The sequence below is a fragment of the Homarus americanus genome, unplaced genomic scaffold, assembly GCF_018991925.1.
Source record: "Homarus americanus isolate GMGI-L3 unplaced genomic scaffold, GMGI_Hamer_2.0 scaffold34360, whole genome shotgun sequence".
In the NCBI taxonomy this organism is placed as follows: Eukaryota; Metazoa; Arthropoda; class Malacostraca; order Decapoda; family Nephropidae; genus Homarus; species Homarus americanus.
In genome coordinates, this window is record NW_024739403.1 from 10,246,008 (window position 1) to 10,262,407 (window position 16,400).

General features: G+C 38.6%; 1 protein-coding gene across 1 annotated transcript in view; it reads left to right on the forward strand.

Moving 5' to 3' along the window:
* LOC121874644 (valine--tRNA ligase-like) overlaps positions 1 to 9,100 on the forward strand; it is a 54,597-nt gene extending 45,497 nt beyond the window's left edge. Inside the window, exons 5-7 of the mRNA XM_042378873.1 lie at positions 8,085 to 8,227; positions 8,577 to 8,910; positions 9,096 to 9,100. Coding sequence (XP_042234807.1) covers positions 8,085 to 8,227; positions 8,577 to 8,910; positions 9,096 to 9,100 — 482 coding nt within the window. The remainder of the gene's footprint in view (positions 1 to 8,084; positions 8,228 to 8,576; positions 8,911 to 9,095) is intronic.
* The last annotated feature ends 7,300 nt before the right edge of the window (positions 9,101 to 16,400 follow it).

The window sequence follows — 16,400 nt, forward strand, 5'->3', positions numbered from 1 at the left end:
TGTTAAAATCTAGTGTTTTCACCCAAACATTTCTTAGAGAGGTACGAGCTAGTGAGCTGGGAAGAGGGGGGGGAGGGAGTTGAGTCCATTATTTGAATGGACATTAACTTCACGACTGTATTTCTCTATTTCTCTTAAGTATTAATTGTGTGCATGTACCATCATAAAATTAAGATGTTATTTTTACTAGAACATAGGTATTGTGTCGGAAAAAGTGGAGTTTGGGGGTCAGCCAGTCTCTATTTCTTTTAATCCCATATGTTATGTTGTTCACTTTACGCGTTTCTCACTTTCCGCGGTACCCTGTGGGTTGAATTAAACGCGTAAAGTGATCCTTCCCATACTGGCCAGATATTATGTGTTAAAAGAATATCCTTCCTTAGGCTTTAGTAAGCATTTGCCTTTAGGTGTAATGTTAACCTACATCTATTGAGGATAAAATCTTTCACCTACAAATTGACAATAACACTGTAATCAGACATATCTGGTTGCCTCAACAATTGCAACCCCAGTTGCAATTTCAAATTCTGTGGCATTACTAAGAGTAACGAAGTCTCTGATGCACTCTAAGATTAAGAGAGAAAACGGAGGACTCACGCGTCCTGACGTGAGAGAAAACGGACTCGTATGATGGGGGACCAAATAAAAAAGCATAGCTACATGTTTTGTGGACTACAGTATTAAGCGTACCCTTTTCATCACTTTGTAATAAATCTAGCCATGCCTATGTGTGCTTATGATATTTACCATAACATTATATATATATATATATATTTAGTGGGTCTAAATGGTCGTAAAATGGGAAATTTGGGGTTGGGTCTTGGGTGCCTAGAACCAATTAGAATAAATCCCATAGGTTCTGTACTTTCGTTATCGGTGGGGTCCCAATTAGGCGCGATAACCAAGGGATGACTGTACAGTAGTACCCCGATTTACGCGGTCAATTGAACCCACAGGGTACCGTGGAAAGTGAAAACCACGTAAAGTGAACAACAGAACATATGGGATTAATTCCAAATGAGACTGGCCCGACCCCCAAACTCCAATTTTTCCAACACAATACCTATGTTGTAGTAAAAATAACATCTAAATTTTATGATGGTATTCCCACACAATTAGTATTTAAGAGAAATACAGTCGCCAGGTTAATGTCCATTCAAATAATGGACTCAAATCATCGCTCACTGTTCCTCTCTGAAAGCAGTTGGGTGAAACACTGAATTTTTAACGTTTATTAATAAACAATAATACCTCAGACTAAAGGATTAGGATAATATAATTGACATTTCTGGATTCCTTGCAGGTCAGGGAATATTTTGAATGTAAACTTCATATATTTTGCACAAAAGATAAAATACTTGCTTTGTGTAAACCAAATTATTACATTAGATCAAAAATTTGTATGTCTAATGCAAAATCCATGATGTTTATATTCAAAATGATCATCATTTTGTAAGAATTCCAGCAATGTAAATTATATTCTGGTCCAGTAATTTGTATGACTTTTATGAGCTAAAACAAATATCTTCAGTTAATAAAAAAAAAATATTCTTCACGACACTCTCTGTCAATCAAAGTACCCCAACTTGCCTCCCCCCCCTCTTCCAACTGCGCCAGATGGTTGGTCGGTCCCAACCCTTCCCCCCCACCCCCCACCAACCCTCCCTACCAGAGAAATGTTGGGTGAAAAAACTAGATTTTAACTTTTAGTAATAAATAATACCTCAGACTAAAGTTAGGATAATATAATTGACATTTCTGGATTCCTTGCAGGTCAGGGAATATTTTGAATGTAAACTTCATATATTTTGCTCAAAAGATAAAATATTTGCTTTGTGTAAACCAAATTATTACATTAGATCTAAAATTTGTATGTCTAATGCAAAATCCATGATGTTTATATTCAAAATGATCGTCATATTGTAAGAATTCCAGCTATGTAAATTATATTCTGGCCGGGTAATTTGTATGAATTTTATGAGCTAAATAAAAAAAAAAAATATTCTTCACGCGTATATGAGTAGATGCACCGCAGAAAGTGAAAGTCCGGTTCTCGCGAGGTACCGCATAAATGAGAAATCGCAGAAAGTGAAACCTTGTAAAGCGGGGTAATACTGTACTGTACAGATAGACCCCGACTTACGACGGGGTTAGGGACCCAAATCCAGGTCGTAAGTCCGACATAGATAAAAAAAAAAAAATTTATTTATTTATTTATTTATTTTATTTTTTTTAAATAAATAATCTACAATGAAATACAGTACAGTAAAAGTAATGAATAATGAGGAATGGATACAGTACAGTGAAAGTAATAAATAATAAGGAATGGTTACAGTGTGACTGAGCACTTACCTTTAATGTAGTCAGCTGAATGCACATGGGGCCCCCATAATTTTCTAATTATACATGGATACTGCATTATACTGGAAACGTTTCGGTATAGAAAATGGGTGTCATTTGAAGAAAATTTTTTTTTTTTTTTTTTCTCTATATCTGAGGCGGTCGTAAGTCGTAGCAGTCGTAAGTCGGGGTCTGTCTGTATATACTTGTGACACTGGCCAGTTGCTTCTGGTGTTATGGTACAGGGGTACCAAGTGACAGCACTAGGATCCCGCTTCCTCTGTCAAGGAACAAACAATTAAAATTTAAATTGAAAAAAAAATTCAAATAATGGGACGCAGCGAACCTAAATGGCCCTAGAGCGGGCACAGTCACGTATGCATCGCGTATTCTTATAGATTGTGCTGCCAGACATACGTTATCTAGTGAATTTAGTCAATATTGTACAGTAACAATGGACCTAAGTGCAAACCTTTATTGTACATGTACTGAATGATTACGGTACTAAAATTGTTATGTCTATTGCAAATATAGCTTGTTTATACAGGTATTCAAATAAATTACTATCTTCCAAGAATCCAAGCTATGTAAGTTATATTCACCCAGGTCGTTTGGGTGGCAAATTATGAGAAGAGCTTAGTCACTCTTAAGTAATGATAAATAAACAACCAGGCCTTTCATGCCAACTGTCAAATCTTATCTCAGATAAATATTGACACTCTGTCACCTCACCTCACACTCGACTGGCTACCTCCCTCCCTGTGTTCCCACAAAAAATATTGGTGATTTCTTTATGTTTATTTTATATAATATCTCAGACTAAAGTTAGGATAATATAATTTACATTGCTGAAATCCTTGCAAGACAGAGATTAATTTAAATATAAGCGTCATATTTTTTGCTCAAGATATAAAAAATGTATTACATTAGTGTACAATACTGTAGTACATTTTATAAAAAGTTTTTCAACTGTATTATTGGGTAGATTTACATAAATTTCTTCATTTATTTTCATCCATTTACATGCACACACCATACTAAAAGAAACGTAAAAGAAATAAATGACCTTAGTGCAAAGCTGGAGTGCACATGTACTAATTTGATTACAGTACTAAAATTGTTATGTCTAGTGCGAATTACAACATGTTTATATTCAAATAAATCAGTATCTGAAAGAATCCCAGCAATATTAATTATATTCTCCTAGGTCATATCACTGGCATTTTAAAATGAGAGAAGCTTAGTAGGACTGTTAAATAAACACACAGAGACCTTCGGCTCAAACTGTCAAACATATCACCTCAACCCCCCCCACCCCCTACCACCCCCCTGCTGGCTGGCTCCATCCCTCTCCCCCAGCCAGGGTTTTAGGCTTACAGTTTTTATCTTTTATAATATCTCAGACTAAAGTTAGGAGATTATAATTTGCATTGCTGGAATCTTTGCAAGACAGCCAATAATTTGAATATAAACTTCATATATTTTGCTCAAGAGATAAGAATTGTTGTACATTAGTGTACAGTACTGTAGCACATTTTATAAAAAAGTTTTTCAGCTGTATTTTTGGGTAAATTTACATAGATTTCTTCATTTATTTTCATCCATTTACATGCACACACCATACTAAAAGAAACGTAATAGAAATAAATGACCTTAGTGCAAAGCTGGAGTGCACATGTACTAATTTGATTACGGTACTAAAATTGTTTTGTCTAGTACAAATTATAGCATGTTTATATTCAAATTAATCAGTATGTTACAAGAATCCCAGCATGTTAATTATGTTCACCCAGGTCATTTCACTGGCTTTTTATAAGAGAGAAGCTTAGTCACTTAAGAACTGATAAATATACACGCGTTAGACCTGGGCCTGTGCCAACTGTCAAACGTACTACCTCCCCTCCCCCCACGCCTACTCGCTCGCTCCCACCCTCTCTCTCCCCCATCTGCCCGGCGTTGCTGGAATCCTTGTAAAACAGTGAATAATTTTAATATAAACGTCATGTATTTTGCACAAGAGATAAAAATTAATCACCTGTATCACATTACAGTAGTGATTTAAGAGTAAAAGTGTATATGTACGTATATAGTATTCCACATACACGTAAGTATAAATACAAAGTTTATGTGATGATCGGACAACGTCCATTTCAGTTAACGTCACGTTTCCAAAAACGTATCTAAGACATTAACCGGTGCATGACTATATATATATAACCTGTTCTGTACTTTCTACTTTAGTTTGTACTCACCCCGAAGATGTGAATTACACCTAAACGCTGGGAACTTTTTCCTGTGCATCAGCATATCTATGGATCACACGCACATATAGAGTTTTATTTGTATATATATATATATATATATATATATATATATATATATATATATATATATATATATATATATATTAATCTCACTTAACGCGTCAATTGAACCCAGAGGGTCCTGCGTTATGAACAACAGAACATATGATTAATTCCAATAGAAACCGCCCACAACCCACCTCTCTTTTGAAGACACATAACTATGTTGTAGTAAAATAACATCTTAATTTTATGATGGTACATGCACAATTAATACTTAAGAGAAATAGAGAAATACAGTCGCTAGTTAATGTCCATTCAAATAATGGACTCAACTCCTCCCCCTCTCACACTACACTGCCGGCTCTTCCTCTGAGAAATTTGGGGAAACCACTAAATTTTAATAAATAATACCTCAAACTAAAAGTTAGATACATTGACATTGCTGGATCTTGTAAGACTAGGAATATTTTGATAAATGTCATATATTTTGCACAAAGATAACATAGTTACTCAGAAAAAATTTTATCTAAAATTTGTATGTCTAATGCAAAATATATGTTTATATTCAAAATGATTACCAAATTATAAGAATTCCAGCAATGTAAATTATATTCTGGCCGGGTAATTTGTATGAATTTATGAGCTAAAACAAATATCTTCAGTTAATAAAAAAAATAAAAATCTTCACAACTATCTGTCAATCAAAGTACCCCACCTTGCCTCTTCCAACCGAGGTCAGTCCCAACCTCCCCCACCCCCACCAATCATCTCCTTCAAGAGAAGAGGGTAAAAATTTAGCTTTTAACATTTTGTATTAAATAATACCTCAGATTAAGTTAGGATAATATAATTGACATTGCTGGATTCCTTTAGACTAGGAAATATTTTGATAAATGTCATATATTTTGCACAAAAGATAACAGTTACTCAGAAATTTTTTATCTAAAATTTGTATGTTTAATGCAAAATATATGATGTTTATATTCAAATGATCATCAAATTATAAGAATTCCAGCAATGTAAATTATATTCTGACCGGTAATTTGTATGAATTTTATGAGCTAAAACAAATATCTTCAGTTAATAAAAAAAAATATTCTTCACGGGTAACAGATGGTTGGTCGGTCGGTCTGTCCCTCCCTCCCCCACCCCCCACCAACCGTCCCAAGGAGATGTGTGGGAAAACCAGAATACTTAACTTTTTGTAATAAATAATACCTCAAACTAAAGTTAGGATAATATAATTGACATTGCTGGATTCCTTGTAAGACCAGGAATATATTTGAATAAATGTCATATATTTTACAAAAGATAACATAGTTACCAGAGAAAAATTTTATCTAAAATTTGTATGTCTAATGCAAAATATATGATGTTTATATTCAAAATGATCACCAAATTATAAGAATTCCAGCAATGTAAATTATATTCTGGCCGGGTAATTTGTATGAATTTTATGAGCTAAAACAGGCAGTCAGGCAGGGTGGCGGGTGGCTCAATCTAAAATGATGCTCAGACACTCACCGTGTATATGGAAAAAATCTGTTAAGTGAAAGTTTCTGGCGAGGCACTGCCAGATATGATAAAACAAGTAGGGCGGGGTAATATATATATATATATATATATATATATATATATATATATATATATATATATACACATATATATACATATATATACATACGCCGGTTAACGTCCTAGGTACGTTCTTGGAAACGTGACGTTAACCGAAATGAAAGTTGTCCGAAATTACATAAACCTATGGGATTTATTCTAATGGGGGTTCCAGGCACCCAACCCCAAGTTTCCCATTTTACGATCATTTAGACCCACCAAATATATATATAATGTTATGGTAAATATCATAAACACACATAGGCATGACGAGGTTTATTACAAAGTGATGAAAAGGATACTGTATAGTGGGTAGTCCACAAAACATGTGCTAGCCATGTCTCTTTATTTGAGTGCCCCGTCATAGGAGTCCGTTTTCTCTCACTTCAAGGCCGCCTGAGTCGTCCGTTTTCTCTTAATCTTAAGAGTGCACCAGGGACTACTGTATTATTTTTTAGTGGTGACACAGAATTTTATATTGCAACTGGGGTTGCAATTGTTGAGGCAACTTAGATATGTCTGATTACATTTGGAATATTCAAGATCCATTGTGAGTGATGTTTAAAGCTTCACCTGTCTTTATGGTTGGTAAAACTTGTCAAGTCTGTCAGTCTGAGTGGCATGTGTGAGGCCTTGTGTTTGTACAACCGCTAAATATATAAATATATAATGTTTTTGTAATTATCAGAAACACACATAGGCATGACTAGGTTTATTACAAAGTGATGAAAATTATACTATCAGTACTGTACAGTGGGTAGTCCACAAAACTTGTAGCCATGTCTCTTTATTTGAGTGCCCCGTCATAGGAGTCCGTTTTCTCTCACTTCCGGACTCCTGAGTCGTCCGTTTTCTCCTAATCTTAGAGTGCAGTGCACCAGAGACTTCGTTATTCCTTAGTAATGACAGAATTTGAAAATGCAACCCCAATTTCAACTGGGGTTGCAATTGTTGAGGCAACTAGATATGTCAGATTACAGCAAATGTGTTATTGTCAATTTGTAGGTGAAAGATTTTATCCTTAATAAATGTAGGTTAACATTTCACCTGGAGGTGAAAGATTTTATCCTTAATAAATGTAGGTTAACATTTCACCTGGAGGCAAATGCCTAAGGAAGGAAGGATATTCCTTTAACCCATAATATCTGGCCAGTTTGGGGAGGATCATCGTGTCTCATCAGGGTGTCGTGGAGTGGTGGTCCAGCAGGCGTCACGGAAGTTTTTTTTTGGGGGGGGGGGCACGGATGTATATGCGAACGGACGTTGTTCGGTTGGACGTTAACAGGCGCATGACTGTGTATATATATATATATATATATATATATATATATATATATATATATATATATATATATATATATATATATATATATATATATATATATATATATATATATATATATATATATATATATATAAATCCACGACCTCACCAGCCAGGACTCGATCCCTCGACCTACTGCGTGGGCCAGGGAACGTTACTGACCATGCCACAAGAGCACTAAAAGCAGTTCTAGACTATGTTTTATTTCACACAAAGCCTGTTCATCGAGCTGATGGTGCCGTGATTTGGTAAAATGCTACTGACATCCACATAAGCAGTCACCTCAGGTTGCCTGATTACCTCCAGGATGTCGTCGTTGGTGGTCTCGGAGAAGCCTGCAGCTCTAACACTCCTGGAATTTTAAGGTCATGCTGTATAATTTGCAAAATGTGCCTTGTCTTGCAACTGAAACCTATGATAAAATCCTATCTACTTCTCATTGTGTATGCAGTATCTACATGGTATATTGGCCATATGTTAACCAATTGTTCTTCTTCCAGGCCGGGATATCAACCTCGATGTATTGCGGGTCAATGGATACAGAAACTTCTGCAATAAGCTGTGGAATGCTACAAAATTTGCCATGATGAATATTGGCAAGGATTTCAAGCCTCATGAATCACTCAACTGTTTACAGTCAATGGTTAGTGTCCTTATAGGTGATGCAAATTTTTTCTGCTTCATTTTCAATCCTACATAATTTAGGATTATGATTTAAATTATTCAATAATAATAATTATGTTTGCTGCGTGAGTTTATATACCCATTGTAATACAGTATTATGATAATTATTAAACCATCATAGTTATTACATTATGTAGTAGAAGATTATGTTTTACCAGTATTTTGGAAAATTTATGCTTAAGCTGTTTACAAATTTATGAAAAGAAGGGTCTTTTAAATTTCCTTTATTCAGATTTCTTGCATTATAATCTACATTGGTCTGGTAGACCATGTACTGTACTTCAAAACTGACTGGTATTACTCACTAGGTGAAAACTGCAAGACAGAAGTGCAAGGCTCAGGCCATTGCACCTCCCAGCTCATCCAACAACATAAAGTACAGTGACCATTGCTCATCCAGACTCTCTGAGCTGAATGAAAAATTTGAAAATTTTAGCTATATTAATGGTTTCATGCCCACACAAGATGACATTAGTATCATACAAAGATTAGAGGAAGTTGGGTCATCAGTGTCACAGTATCCCCACGTATTGCGGTGGTACTGCCACATGGCCAGCTTCTCACAAGCAGAGAGAGATTCATTCACGAAGGCTAGTGGCACTCCTCTGGTTTCCACCATTGAGTGCGGAGAGGTAAGGCATGGCAAGTCACTTACTGCACACCTTTACATTGCTTCTGTATCTCCCTTAATTTTTTTTTTTTTTTTTTGTATGTATTATCTAGGAATATTTTTTTTTTTTTGGATGTCTGGCATGTGAATCAATTGATTTTATAGTACAGTATACTCTCAATTTAATGGAATCCTATATAATGAACTCTCAATTTAGCGTAAGGAATTTTTTTCCATTATTTTTCGCTCAATTTAGTGAACTAGTTTGCTAAATTGAGATTAATGATATAAAAATCACCGTATAAGATTCAGCCCCCCATTTTAGCAAGGAGTATTTAGGAAACTATTACCAGTAACATATAAAACCACATTGGAAAAGGGAAACACTGGAGCACCTTAGCTTTCGTCTTTATTCAAGACATCTACAGAGGCAACTGAATATACAGGCTCTGAGAGAAGCTTATGTACAATGAGTGACCTTACATAACATCAGGTCAGGCCAGTAACATGGGATCCACTAATCCTTTCATCACCTCCACCACAAACGAAAGAGCTTATAAAAAAATGGGTAAAAAACATGAGACCCACTAATCATCAACCAGGCATTAACCTCAAATGCTTTCAAAGCATTTTTAACCTTAGGCCAGTTATTATTCATTAGTTAATACCCCAACACTACAACTTCACACACACAACATCTACAGCTTAAAGTATTGTGTGAGACACTGAGTTGGAGGGAGGCGGGGGGCTGGGAAGGAGGGAGGGATTCAGGAGGCAGGGTGGGAGTGGAGGGAACAGGGAGGGAGAAGGAAAGCTGGATGTTTTATCGTTGATAATATAAAATATTAACCACTATAAAAAAATATTATATTTAATTTGACATCAACATTACATACACCCAGACCTCTCCATTGAAAGGAGGCTGGGTAGGCTTACACATGTCCTGTGCACAATATATATATATGATGGGCTCAAAGACCAAAAACTAACCACAATGCTATGAGGTTGTTTGGAAAATAACGATAAAGCAAAATTTTGCTATAGGTTAGGTTAAGTTGTATCTATTGGGCAAAACCCAAGATGCAAAATTTTACTTTCTGGTTCTTTTGAAAACATCCACAATGCATTGTGGTCGTTTTCAGTCTTTGAGCCCAACATATACACAGTGATATACCCATTAGCCGGAACAATTGGTGCAGAGAGCTTCCGGGAATGAGAGAATTCCGAGTACAGTGGTCCCTCGGTTAACGAGCGCCTCGGTTAACGAGATTTCGGTTAACGAGTTACCTCCCATAAGATTCTTAACTTCGGTTAATGAGCAATCCCTCGATTAACGAGTTTCTTACGAGCTGACCTCAGCATGTTTTCGCTTGCACTTGGCGGTCAACCAGCTGTCGTATTAGTCCGCCAATACAGTAATCTGTTCTAGGGCTTAAATTCCTTACTATTTTACTAAATATCAAGATGTTTATACTATTCAATAATTTTAAAAGTTTAATATAAAATTTTTTAGTCATTTTAACAATAATTGAACATAACTGAAGGTAAGGTCACTAGTTTCTAGCGCGCCATCCAGCCTGTTAACACACCAAACAAGCGTTAGTCTCTCTCTGTTTTCAGTGGAGGTAACATCTTGCTTGAGACTCTGTTCAACTAAACGTTTTTCTTCTGTGTTTGCAAGCAAATTATTGGTCATTTTGAAATTTATTTTACATATTGACAATATATAGCGCAGTGCATTGTTATTTTAAAGAAAATATTCTTTATTTACAGCTAGTTTAAACTTATTAGATCACGTGTTGACATTGTTTGAATCCAGCATGGGGCCTAAGAGATCAAGAAAAGCGATTTCACTCCAAACCAAGCAAGAAAATATTAAGATACATGAAGAAGGTGCCTATTAGAACATATGCACTATGCAAAGAATATGGCATGTTGACATCAACTGTGCCGACAATTCTTGCACAGAAAGACATATTTAAAGAAGTGAAAGAGAGAGACAAATCTACCAGAGTGTTTAAAAGTAGATCCCTAATTTCAGAAACTGAGAGGTTACTTTTCATCTGGATTAAGGAAAAGCAGATAAGAGGATTCAGTTTCTACTGAATTCATTTGTGAAAGAGCCAGGGAGATTTACGAACATTTAAAGACAATAAACCTGGTTCTTCAGGCACAGAATTTGAAGATTATCGGGCCAGCAAAGGCCGGTTCGAAAAATTTAAGAAAAGAAGTAACATTTTAAGTGTTGTTAGGCATGGTGAAGCTGCTAGTGCTGATAAGGAAGGGGCAGCAAAGTTGTTAGTGGAATTTAAAGAACTGATGGAAGAAGAAAATTATCTTCCACAGCAAGTGTTCAATGTGGACGAAACTGGGCTGTTCTGGAAAAAGATGCCCAAAAGAACATTCATCACTAGAGATGAAGCCTCTTTACCTGGGCATAAACCCATGAAAGACCGTCTCACTCTATTGCTTGGTGCCAATGCTTCAGGGGATTTCCGACTGAAGCCTATGCTTGTCTACCACTCTGAAAACCCCAGGGTGTTCAAGCAACAGAAAGTGGTAAGAACAAAGCTTGGAGTTTATTGGAAGTCCAACCGTAAGACATGGGTGACAAGACAGCTCTTTAATGAATGGGATGTTGAGGTGTTTTACCCTTCTGTCAAGAGCTACCTAACCACCAATAAACTCCCTTTAAAGGCTCTTCTCCTCATGGATAATGCTCCTGGTCATGACCCTGAACTTGCCAGAACTTTGGAGTATCAATTTGACTTTTTGAAAGTGTTGTCTTTGCCTACATCAATCATACAGCCAATGGACGAGAATGTGATCAGCAACTTCAAGAAGTTGTACATGAAGAAAATGTTTAGGAGGTGTTATCAGGCAACTTCCAATGATCCTGAACTAACACTGAAACAGTTCTGGAAGACACAATTCAACATCCTGGAGGCTGTAAAATTGATTGTGTCATCATGGCAAGAAGTCTCCACTAGATCCCTCAATTCTTCATGGAAAGCACTGTGGCCATCAGTAGTCCATGATTTTGAGAGATTTCAGGATGACACAGAGTTGGACCAGGAGATTGTGTCCATTGGTCAGTCATTGGGCCTTGAAGTGGAGGAGGAGGATGTGGAAGAGCTTGTGATGTCTCATGAGGAGGAACTTACTCCTGATGACTTGAAGCAACTGGATGAGATGTTAGAGGCTGACAGTGGTGAGGAGGAAATGGAAAGTGATGACCATATGTCAACTTCAGAGTTGAAAGATGTGATTTACCACTGGGAGAAGTTCAGGGAACTGGCTTCAAAGCACCCAGATGTGGAAAAATCTGAACTAACTTTGTGTCATGTTGAGGACACAATGGTCTCCTTCTTTAAACATAAGTTAACGATGAGGAGGAGAGATGCCCCACAGACCACAGTTGACACTTTCTTCAGTAAAAGGCAGAGGGAACAAGATGCTATCCCTCAGCCTTCCACTTCAAGAAGGAGAGATGTTCATGGTGGAGAATCTGTCAGTCCAGAGGTTCCTGACATTTTCATGGAAGGTGACTCACCTTCCAAGAAGCAGTAAAATGCCTCTCCTCCACCTCCACTTCCTTGTTTTCTCCCTTCTCCTCCTCCACCTCCCACTTCAAATTCACATCAGCATCATCATCCAGGAGCCTTCTACATACACACCTCAAAGTTAGTGTAATTTTCTACCTTTTTTTGTTGAATTTAGGCAATTTTCGGTGAGCTGGAACCAATTACCCAAAAACCCATTGAAACAATGGTTTTGGTTAACGAGCAACCTGCTGGAAAGGATTGTGCTCGTTAACAGAGGGACCACTGTAATAAGACAACTCTCTCAAAGCCGGAAAAATATCCCTCATCCCCAGAATTTTCCGGGTAATGGAAAATATTCTCAGAATTTCCAGAAAATGCACCTGATTTATATCTCTCAAACCCAGAAAAAACTCCCCGGAATTTTCCGGGTATTGGAAAAAATTGGCTCGGAATTTTCCAGAAGATGTGCTCCTCAAAAATTCTGGCTTTGGAAACGATTTTCCGTGAAATTTTCAAAATTTCAATTCTGGCTTTCAGCGAGTTTCGGGTTTGAGGGATTCCGGCTAACGGAGATATTACTGTAAACAGTATACAGCTACTCCCCGACTTACGACAGGGTTAAGAACCCAAATCCAGGTCGTAGGTCGAAATGGTCGTAAGTTGGAAATGCAAAAAATATTACAGTACATATAAAATCTAAAATGAAATACAATACTGGACAGTAAAAGTAATCAATAATGAAGAATGGATTCAGTGTTACTGTGCACTTACCTTTAATGTAGTCAGCTGAATGCACACGGGGCCCCCATAATTTTCTATTTACAGGTATACATGGAGACTACAGTAATACCCCGATTTACGCGGTCAATTGAACCCACGGAGTAGCGCGTAAAACGAGAAACGCGTAAATGGAATAACAGAACATATGGGATTAATTGAAATAGAGACTGGGCCGACCCCCAAACTCCACTTTTTCAGACACAATACCTACGTTGTAGTAAAAAGAGTATCTTAACTTTATGATGGTATGCACACACACATAATACAGAAGAGAAATATTTATAAGAGAATAATATACTGTACCAGGTAAAAGAAAAATCAAGGTTTAACACTTACGTCAGGTTAGCTTAGGTTAGAAAAAATTAAGGTTTAACACTTACGTAAGGTTAGGTTAGGAAAAATCAAGGTTAGGTTTAACACTTAGTAGAAGTAGTTAGTAGAAGAAATGGGTCGGCTTACGGGAATGGCGGCTGGTTCCGAGGCAGAGGGCAGACTACTGGCCCTCAAGTGAGTCACCATCACTGTCCTCCACATTTGTCACGGCGTCCCTGACAAATCCTCAAAGTCCATGGCTTCACTGGCTTGGGCTGGCTGTGGTGGATTGCGGGCGAGGAACTCGGTAATGTTTTGTTGACGGCTAGTGTTGATGTTGTCGTGATATACCATGATGTACGGCTCCATAGTCTGCAACAGCTGGGTAGTGAAGATTTCATAGCGGTTATCGTTAGGGTCGTTGGAAAGGATGAGCTTCAGTTTCTCTGCACACTCGATGGCATCCTTAACATTACCATGCGTTAACTTGTGTTCTTCTCGGGTTGACGCACCACCTGCCTCTTCACTGACGTCATCGTCTTCTAACATCTCGTCGGCAGTCACCTCAGGATCCTTTATCACCTCCAGGATGTCTTCGTTGGTGGTCTCGGAGAAGCCTGCAGCTGTAACACTCTGAGCAGCTTCTCTTGCAATGTCCACTGCCACTGCAACAGACTGAACCTCACCAGTCACAGGTTGACTCTGCCTCCCACCTGGGATACCTTGCAACACAGGCCTCCATGCGTGACGAACCTTTGCTACAGACAGCTGATCCCATGCCTCCACCAAGAAGTCCACAGCTTTCTTGACGAGAACTTCTTGATCTGCCAACTGTAGTGCCTCGTCGCTCTTACTATCGGTGTCACCCAGGTTACGCAACTCATCCTTGGTGTTGGTACAGTCGTTCAGGAGCTTAAACTTCTTTGCAGAGTATGCAGATTAATTCTTGATTTCTTGGTCCATGGGCTGGATTAATGACGTAGTGTTGGGAGGAAGGAAGACCACTTTTACGTTGGGGTGACGATCCATCAGTAGAGGCAAGTGTCCTGGTGCGTTGTCAAGGAGCAACAAAATGTTGAATGGAACATTCTGTTGCTCGCAGAATTTCTTCACTTCGGGAACAAAACAGTCGTCAAACCAGGAGAGGGACAGTGTAGAGAACATCCACGCCTTACGTCCGGTTAGCCAGTGGACATTTAGTTTGGTGATGTCCACGTTCTTGTAGGCGTGCGGCTTTCGGGCTGTGTGGATCACCGATAACTTGAGTTTACAGGAACTGAAGGCATTGGTGGTAAACAGGACGGTGATGCGCTCCTTTTGCAACTTCCGGCCCCGACACTTGCTGGCAGACTGGACAACGAAGGTCTTGGAAGGTAGCTTTTTCCAAAACAGACCGGATTCGTCCATGCTGAACACCTGGTCGTCGATGTACTGTCCTTCCTCCATAACCTCATGTAAGAACGGAGGAAAATCACTAGCCACAACACGGTCAGCACTCGCTCCTTCACCACCAATGTTAATGTTGGTGATCTAGTTCCTCTTCTTAAACCTTTGCAGCCACCCAGAGGAAGCTTTGAAGGGTTTGGGCTCTGCAAATCCCATCTTACGTGCCACTGCTGTGTACAGTTCACGTGCGTACTCTTGAACTGACCGCGTGTCAACCGCCATGTTCCGTCTTGCATGACGAATCAAGTAACACACAAGTCTATTTTCTGTGTTGAGAAGCACTTTGTTCTGGCAGTACTTGATCATTGAAGCACCTGCAGACTTTGTGATGTTCATGTGTTCTTTTATCTTGGCTGCATCCTTCTTTATCGTCAGGATCGTAGATTCGTTCATGCCATGCTGGCGCGCCAAATCAACTTATCTTGTGCCTTTCTCCAACTCTTGAATTATTTTGTACTTCACATCGTAGCTTAGGGCACGTCGTATCTTCTTTGGCTTAGGGCATCTGGGTCCAGGTAATGCAAGGTTGGGGTCCGATGCCAGCCATTCTTACAGAACAATAGATACCAGTATACACGGGTTTGCTGGGAGGGATGTAACTGATGCGGCTAGGTCAAGCACCTTCTACCCGCCGGCGGGAAGGCACGTCATATTACATTAAACCAATCACAGCTAGCGGGGGAGGGAGGTAAGGATGCGTGGCCCAATCACAGTCCGATACGTCATATGACGTCAGCGATAACGCAACAGAGGCATCCACTGCGCAACCTACCCGCGCCGCTTGCCCAAAAATGGCGAGATGGCGGGAGGTTTGAATCTAAAAATGGCGGCGCGGCAGGACCGCCAGCCGCTCTCCACGTATATGAGTAGATGCACCGCGTAAATTGGGCATTCCGGTTCTGGCAGGGTAACGTGTAAATAACAAAACGCGTAAACGAAACTCGCGTAAACCGAGGTATTACTGTATATTAATTGGATGAAGCAGAGGAGGGGACAGGGCTGGGTGGGTCATCAATGTCGCTTTCTTCAGATAGGTTTATGTACAGGGGAAACTTGCTGGTTAAAGGTATTGGATCATCTTTAGGGAGTGAAGAGGCAGCAATGGGGGACTTCTTAAAATAGATGTCCAATTTAGACTGCACAGTTTGTTTTTCTTTTCATAATAAATTTCTCTGTAGCAAGCAAGTGCATCTTGGATCGTTCTGTCAACTTTGGCATAACGCTCATAATTTTGATCCATGCCATCAAACATTTGCATTCCTTTATTAATTGTAGCAAATGCCTCTGCCATTTGTTTCACTGAAAACTTTTTGGGGAGTGCAGGTTCTTCTTCTACATTTTGTCTCTCTTCTTCCTCTGCAATTTTCTGTGCATCTAGTTCAATAAGATCTTCGTTACTGAGCTCTTCTGCTACACTTTCAACCAACTGTTCAACATCT